Below are 8,456 nucleotides of genomic sequence, written 5' to 3'. Positions count from 1 at the left end.
CCCACATTCCCTCCGTAAAGGGATGTGACTTGGCAATGATTCCTCTGCAGAAGGCCACAGTTCCTGTTGAATGTTCCTTTCCTTATTATTTTATTTTATTTTTCCTTATTTCCTTAGGTTTTGGTAACCATTCCCTCTCCTTGCCCCTTTAGATTTGGGGGTGCTAATGTCTTCTCGTGTTGCTACCCCTGAGGTGCTTCACTATCCATTGTTGGTTTCCCTTAATCCTGCTCACATCCTTGTGCGTGGTTCCTTCATTAAACTGTCTTCAGGGGTGCCTGGCTGGATCAGTCGGTGGAACATGCGACTCTTGATCTCAGGGTTTTAAGTTCAAGCTCCATGTTGGGTGTAGAGTTTACGTAAACATAAAATCTTAAAAAAAAAAAGCTGTCCTTAATTATCCACTTTGAGTATGTTGTTTCTTGTCATAAACCCAACTGATACAATTCCTAATATTTGTGTGTGTGTGTGTGTGTGTATAATTCCTAATATTTGTGTGTGTGTGTGTATATATATCTTCTCCTGTTTTTGTAATTAGTCTTTACAGAGGTTTATCAGGTTTTTTTTTAAACGTTTATTTATTTTTGAGACAGAGAGAGACAGAGCATGAACGGGGGAGGGGCAGAGAGAGATGGAGACACAGAATTGGAAGCAGGCTCCAGGCTCTGAGCTGTCAGCCCAGAGCCTGACGCGGGGCTCGAACTCACAGACTGCGAGATTGTGACCTGAGCTGAAGTCAGACGCTTAACCGACTGAGCCACCCAGGCGCCCCTAGGTTTATTAGTTTTATTAGACTTTTCAACCAGCCAATTTTTGGTTTTATTGATCTTTTGTATTGGCAATTTTCTTTTTTTTATTAACATTTGTTATTTTAAAATGTCTTTATTTCTGCTTTCATTTACTCTGTTATTGTTTTTGTAACTTCTTTTTGTCTTGTTTTGTTTTGTTTTTGTTTTTGTAACTCTTAAATTGGATGCTTAGCTTTTTAGTTTCCAGCCTTGCTTCATAGGAAGGTTTAATGATATAAATTTCTTTCTAAATACCAGTTTGGCTGCAAACCATCATTTTTAAATTAGTTTCTTTCCCTTTCTTTGTTTCTTTCTTTGTTTCTTTCTTTGTCTCTTTCTTTGTTTCTTTGTTTCTTTCTTTGTTTCTTTGTTTCTTTCTTTCTTTTTAAGTAGGCTCTATGCCCAACGTGGGGCTTGAACTCATGACCCTGAGATCAAGAGTCACTTGCTCTACTGACTGAGCCAGTCAGGTGCCCCTATTATTTTTGATATGTAATGTTTTCATTATTGTTGTTAAGTATTTTCTAATTTTTAGTATGATTTGTTTGACATGTGATTTCAAGTATGTTTTTAAATTTCCAAACATAGATGTTTTCTTTATCTTCTTTCTTGTTATTGGTTTCCAATTTAATTGCAGTGTGGTCAAAAAATGTGAAATGTATGAGACTGATTTCTTTGAAATGTGTTGACATTTTTTTTAACCTAGTGTATGATTAACTTTCACAAATGTTCCATGCACTGGACCACCATTAGATGACATATTGCTTTTGTGTGAATTAGGAAAATATGCTCTTTCTTCCAGATGGATGTAGCACCACACCTGAGCATGTGGTTCGGCAAGTGGAGCATGGGATGGGTTTTGACCCCCACTTGTCCCCTTGGCTAGGTGCTTTTGATCAGTGAACAATCTGTACATGGTGGCTCATTCACATGTTCTTGTAAAGAATGTTTCTTTTTAAAAATTTTTAAAAAATGTTTATCTATTTTTGAGAGAGAGAGACAGAGACAGAGTACAAGCAGGGGAGGGGCAGAGAGAGAGGGAGACACAGAAACAGAAGCAGGCTCCAGGCTCTGAGCTGTCAGCACAGAGCCTGACACAGGGCTCGAACCCACAAACCGCGAGATCATGACCTGAGCCGAATTTGGATGCTTAACCAACTGAGCCACCCAGGTGCCCCAAGAATGTTTATTTTCTAGTTGCTAGGTACAGTGTTTTCTGCGTATCTACTAGAAGAAACTTATTTGATATTTAAATTTTCTGCATCTTTCCTGACTTTTTGTCTGTTTCATCTATGAATTTATGAGAGAGATAAATTAAAGACTCACTCTGGTGGTGGATTTGTCTATTTCTCCTTGTAGTTCTGTTAATTTTTGTTTCATATATTCAAAGCTGTTGAGTTCATTCAAGATTAGGATTATTTCATTTTTTTCTGTTGAATTGAAATTTTTATCAATATATTGTAAACATCTTTATTATTTTTCAGTATTTTTAAAAGATTTTATTTTTAAGTAATCTCTACACTCAACCTGGGGCTTGAACCTCAAGCCCAAGATCAAGAGACATATGCTCTACTGACTGAGCCAGCCAAGCACCCCTTATAACCTTTAAATCTAGTAATTATTCTCCCCTGGAGTCTATTTTGTGTGATATTAATCTAGCTGTAACAGCTTAATTTTTGTTGATCATAGTATTTGCCTGGTGTATTTTTTCCATCGTTTTTACTTTCAAATTTACTGTGTACCTGTGTTTTAGGGGTGTCTCTTAAAAATAGCTAGACTTCTTTAAATGCAGACTGATAATCTTTACTTTTAACTAGAGCATTTGGTTCATTTACATTTTATGCAGTTATTGATATATTTAAGTTTAAACCTACCATCTTCCTCTATTCTCTTTGTCCCACTTTTCCAAAATGTTTTTTCTCCTTTCTTGCCTTTTTTGGGGATTGATTGATTTTTTTTCTCTTTCTCTCTTTCAATTTTCCCCCCTCTGGTAGTTTGGAAGGTATATTCTATGTTAGTGGCTATCCTAGATATTTTAATATGCATATTTAACATAATTAAGTCTTCAGTTAATAGAAATCCAATACTGACACACAGCATTCTAGGGGACAATTCCACAAAGGCTACAGTTTTTGCATTCATTCTTCCATTATTTTATTTATTTTGTCTTGTTTTGCTTTACCTTACAATGACCTAAAATTAACCTATCACTCCATGCATCAGACTGTCAACATTGAAACTACCTAATCCCTAGCCTTCACCACAGACCTCGGTCCCTGCCTAGTCCATTGGTACCCAGGAGCCGGTGACATCCCCAGTGAACAGTACTCTCAGCTGCAGAGACAATACCAGATACTGATAGCAAAGAACAGGCAAGCCAACAACAAAGATGCAAAAGATATGATAGCTTTGCAATCTTATGGCACAAACAGCCAACTGGCTCTGAGGAATCCCTAAAGGAGTCATCATAACATGGAAAATTAGTTCTGCAGACTCTGGGAGAAGGGAAAATCAAGGCTCAAAGGGCATCACTGCAGTCAGGTCATATCATATTTGTGGCATACTGAATGGTACACATACTGCACACAGTTCAGTGTTTGGAAGGAGAAATCACTGCGATAAAGTGGCAAGGTAAACCAGGATACAGCAGAATGTTGTCAGTGGCTCTCAACAGGGGGTTATTTTGTACCGCAGGAGACATTTTGCAATGTCTGGAGATATTGTTTTAACAACTGGTGTGTGGGGAGTGGGGGTGGGGGGGCAGAGAGGGAGGTTCTACTGACATCTAGCGGGTCGAGGCCGGGGAGGATGTTGCTAAATAATCTACAATGCACAGGGTCCTCCCTGTCCTCTGCAAAGAGTTACCTGGACTCACATGTGGATAGTGCCCACTGCTATAGATTATAGAGTGAAGTATACATAAGCAGCAGGATAGTGTGCCCTGTATCACTGAAGCCATCCTGTAATAATGATTTTACATTTTTTTAAGGGAGGATGACGGTACAACAAAGATTCACTATGCCTTTCTGTGCACTTTAAAAATATTCCATAATAATGAAAAATGAAAAGATCAACGGGCACTCATATCTCTGAACCTCCTTGAAAGGGCAAAGGGTTTTTATGAACAGATGTCCTTGAAACAGAACGGTGTATGTTTTCTAATGAGTGGCTTTAGGATTTTGAAATCAGACAGGACATTAGGAGACTAGACATAGCTGATGAAAAACAATCATGAACAACGTAGTATTTTCCCAGAACTTCTGAATACAGCCTATCCCCTGAACAGCCTTTCAACACAAATAAACATGGTCTATTTGGCGAAACTTGCCAAATTTAGAAGATACTAGTTTAAAGTTCGTACCTTAATATATGTGTGGTAGGATTTCTTCCTTTGGTTGTCTATATTTTCTAAAATTTCTGCCAAACACGTATCATTACAACCTTTTTATTTTGAAAAGTTGCACAAATGGAACAATCCCTGCCTGTCCTTCACACAGACTCCTAAAATGTTAACATTTTACATTTGCTTAATCATCCTACAGTTTTCTTCTGAAACATCTTAGCGTAAGTTGCAAGGTAATGCCCCATTATCTCTAAATACTCCACGGAGTATTTTCTTAAACAAGGACTTCCACGTTAACCGTAGTACAAGTATTAAAATCATGCAATTTACATTGATATAATATTATTACTTAGTCTATAGATATTCAAATTTTGTCAATTGTCCCAATAATGCCCTTTTTAGCAAAACAAAAATGTTCTTTTTCTGGCTGGGGATCAGTTGTCCTGTCTGTTGTTTCTATTAATCCGGAGGAGTTTCTCAATATGTCTCTTTGTCTTTAGTGACTTTGACGATTTTGAAGAGTGCAAGCAAGCCAGTGATTTTTGTAGACTGTCCCTCAAGATGGGTTTGTTTGATGCTCCCTCATGACTAAATTCAGGGTATACGAATTTTGGCGTGATGAACGCTACAAAATTGGTTAGTGTTTTTCTTAGCACCTTATCAGGAGGCACATGATGCCCATTTCTGGGCGTGCTGATTTTCGTCATAGTTAGGATGGAGTCCGCCATGTTTTCCCACAGTAAAGTTTTTATTTCGCCTTTGAAATAGTATTTAGTCGGGAGATACTTTTGAGACGGTGTAATGTAAACAAGTTGTTTCTTATGGTACTTGCGCCCCCTAGTCTTGTGTAAGGTTAGAGTGACAGAAGCCGATTACAGAAGGTGTCAGCAAGGGTTTCCAAGGGTCAATTTCTCTCTTCCTCGCTAGCTTGTCTTCCTTGTATTAGCATAATGCCTAGCACATAGTAAATGGCTGCTTCTCCTCTGATTAATTTCTTTTTTCTCAGCAGTTGGTAGGGTGTATTGTAGCTGATCTGCTTATGCTCGTCTTTCCCACAGACTGTGAGCTCGCTGAGGGTAGGCACAGTGGCTTATTGCTTCTCTACCCCCAGTGCCTAGCACATATTAGGTGCTTGAAAAATACATGCTTGAATTAGTGGCCTGGAGTAGGTATCACGGAAGAAGAGAAGCTGAGTCGGCCCGAGGATGGCACTTTTTCCTGTTCTAAAGGGATGCCAGGGCAACAGGGCAAGGGTTGTAGGGGGCGCGGTCAGCTTAGTCACTCTGCAAAGGGACCCACGGGTCTCAGCCACCCGGTTGGAGGCAGGGCCTCGGGTTTCCGCGGGTGGGGAGGAAAGTGGGGCGGGAAATCGAAAACCGAACTCGCAGCTCCCGGCATTCCCCGTGGGCGGTGCTCCCCTTTGACCCCTCGCTCGCGTGCTACACATCCGGGCCTCTGCTACTAGTGAGGGGAAGATGGCGGCCGCAACTGTGGTGGTTCCCGTAGAGTGGATAAAGAACTGGGAGAAATCAGGGAGAGGCGAATTGTGAGTGTCCGGGCTGGAGGCGGGCGCACGGCCGGGCCGGGCCCGGGCGTCAGTCGTGCTCTCCCAAGTGGGGAGAGGTCGGGGGGGGAAGATGTGCCCCCTCCCCCATCCGGGCGGCGGGTGTGGAGGGTTGGCTAGGAGTTTCGAACTCGGGGAGGAGAGGTGCTGGTCACCGCCGCCGACCTCCTACCTTCCCTGGCCTCCCCGAAATCCCCGTTGCCCGCTGTAGTCTGTCCTCCTTTAGTCTCTTACCAGAACTCCCGTTTCGCCCCTGCGGGTCCCCGCGCTCCAGCTCCGTCTCTTTTTGTCCCCCTCTTCGCTTGAGCTCACTTGGCTCCTTTCTTTTTTACGGGGCCGCGCCGGGGGGGTTCGGACTTTTTGTCTCTCTGTCCCATTTCTTCACTCTGCACCCGTTCGACTCCCGCAGTTTGGAGCCCGGCGCCTCCTCTGCCCGAAGCCCGAGGAGGGCGAACCGTCCCGACTCCTTCCCCTCCTCTCCGCCCGCCGCCGCGATGCCCGGGGCGTCGCGAAGAGCCCCGCTTGGCACCTCTCGTCCTCCTGGGGAGCGGTCTTTCGGATCGTCCCGGCCTCGCGCGGCGCGGCTGGCCGTGGGAGAAGTGTAGCTGGGATTACCGCTTTCCCCGAAGACCTACCGGCATTTCTTTGCTCCGTCTTTTCACTTTAGAGCTATTTCGGGTCTGATTCAACTTTCGTCATTAAATGTTTCCTAAGCCCCATTTTGTCCTGGGACTGCAACTAATTTTGGCAACTCTCCAAGGTTCTCGAGTACCTGGAATAACGCGTTTCCTTTAGTCATAAAACTTGTTTTTTTTTTTTTCCCCCGGTAATACAGAAAACAGTAATTTGCCATACCCGCGGTTTCCTCGCCCAAAATTTCAGTTTGCGCTCTCTCGGGAAAAAAAAAAAAGAACTCGTTTAAGCAGCAAAATAAACCCTAGATTCAAAAACAAGTAACTTATTTCTAATTTTTTTCTCTGAATCGCGTTATTAGCTAAAGCTCAACATTGTATGAGATTAACTCTGGCCATTTTTGCGGTCTTCCCCTCCTCTTCCTCCCTCCCTCCCTCCCCCCCCCCCCCCCCCGTTAGTTAGTTTACGGTTGCTCGTGTTGCTCGTGCATAAGATAACGAATCTTTGGAACTTCGTTACTTCGAACGAAATCGGGGAACGCGTTCCCCGATCTTGAGCGTGTAATATTGCCAGCCTGTATGGCCTCCCCACCTCACCCCCCGCTCCGCGCGCACTCGCAGTGCTTTATGAAGTCTTAGCAGTGTGAGCGCTAGAATTGTATTTCCTGGGTAAGCGGCGGTCTTAGCCACTTAACTAGCTGAGTGACCTTGGGTAAGTTCCTTAACCACTTTGACCGTTTCCCCTTGAGTAAATTGGGATTAATAAGTACTCTACTCAAAGGATTGTTGTGAAGACTAAATAATGCCTCTAAAGCACTTGGCTTATAGTAAGTGCTCAAGTGATAGCTATTAAAAGTAATATTATTCCAATCTTTAGATATTTAAACTTCTCTGGACAGCTCTTGCTCTTAAAGTCTGTACCACTCAGGTTAGCAGTTAATTGGTCTTTGACTTTCTCCTGTGTACTCTTGTACTCTAACGAATTGAGAGACCCTTGAAGAGGGAACTATGTTTCATATTTATTTTGGTTCAACCCTCCCGCGCCAGCCCCCGCCCCGTGCCCGGCTCCCTACCCCTCTCCCCCTCTCCCTCTCTCCCCCTCACCTTCCTGGCGTTTGCTTAGAGTGCTTATTGGTTTATAAAGTGAAAAGTCTATTTGATAAACATTCATTTGTAACTGTTAGGAACATGTTACAGATTCTTGTACATGCTGTTTAACAAATAGCTATTAAGTCCCTTGTGTGTAGGGAAGGCAGGATGGGAATTTACCTAACCAAACCATTATTTTCATCTGTATTAGATTAGGATAATCTCCCCAAACTGATAGATCAGTTCACTATTTTGTTTAGTTATTTAGGGTCTGTCATCTTTATAGATTGCTCAGCTTCCTCCTTCCAGCTGTTTTTGACAGTTTTATTTCACCTTAGAATGAGTGGTATTAGGGATAGAAGGTGAAATTCTGCTTGGCTTCTTACTGGCAGTGGTTGGAGAAAATGATGTAGGAGATTGAAATACCTTGTCAAAATGACATTTTGTTTTCACTTTATGTATATTTGCATGATCCATGCTCCCTGTATTGTTCCTGAAGAGCTTTTTCAAAACTGTTGTTAGGGCTTATTTGTATGTAGTTATTCCGTGCTTTGAGGAGTGTAGTTTGAAGTATAGTAAATTCAAATCAGTATAGTCAGTTTTATAATTGTATTCTGTTATATGAAGAGTGTAAAGTTGTTAGTTGTGTGGCAAAATGAAATATTTTAAGTAGGCAAATACATCACCATCCAGTACTTGGGCTTCATTTATCTGACCTCTTTCCCTTCTTTGAAAACTTTGTTGTGTACAGTCTGACTTTGGAGTGTTTGTACCTAGCATTTTCATCTTATTAGAATGAATGGTGTTGTAAATATATTACCCCAAATCCTTTCCTTTGTCTGAAAACAGAGCCTCTTAAATATAAACCAGCAACTGGTACTGTTAAAAATGAAGGTAGTGTGCCAACAAATTATTAGTGAATCCTTTTAGAGATTTGGCTTTTAGAATATGGCCAATATTTAAGATAATGTCTTGGGTGGGTTTTTAGTTTTTTTATGAGGCAAATTAGCAGATGAGCTTTAACTTGACTGAAAACTACC

At 41.9% G+C, this 8,456-nt stretch overlaps 1 protein-coding gene across 16 annotated transcripts in view; it reads left to right on the top strand.

Moving 5' to 3' along the window:
* The first annotated feature begins 5,526 nt into the window (after window positions 1–5,526).
* THOC2 (THO complex subunit 2) overlaps window positions 5,527–8,456 on the top strand; it is a 112,264-nt gene continuing 109,334 nt past the window's right edge. For 11 of the 16 annotated variants that reach the window (XR_008289854.1, XR_008289855.1, XR_008289856.1 and 8 more), the window contains exon 1: window positions 5,527–5,677. Coding sequence is in view for 13 of the 16 variants with exons in the window: in XM_053201624.1 (XP_053057599.1) it covers window positions 5,607–5,677 (71 nt within the window). In the remaining 3 variants the exon portion in view is untranslated. The remainder of the gene's footprint in view (window positions 5,678–8,456) is intronic. The other 5 variants (XM_027054319.2, XM_027054318.2, XM_027054315.2 and 2 more) reach the window with 1 other exon arrangement.

Source organism: Acinonyx jubatus, chromosome X (assembly GCF_027475565.1).
Source record: "Acinonyx jubatus isolate Ajub_Pintada_27869175 chromosome X, VMU_Ajub_asm_v1.0, whole genome shotgun sequence".
Classification (NCBI taxonomy): domain Eukaryota; kingdom Metazoa; phylum Chordata; class Mammalia; order Carnivora; family Felidae; genus Acinonyx; species Acinonyx jubatus.
This window is presented reverse-complemented; position numbering and strand designations above follow the sequence as displayed.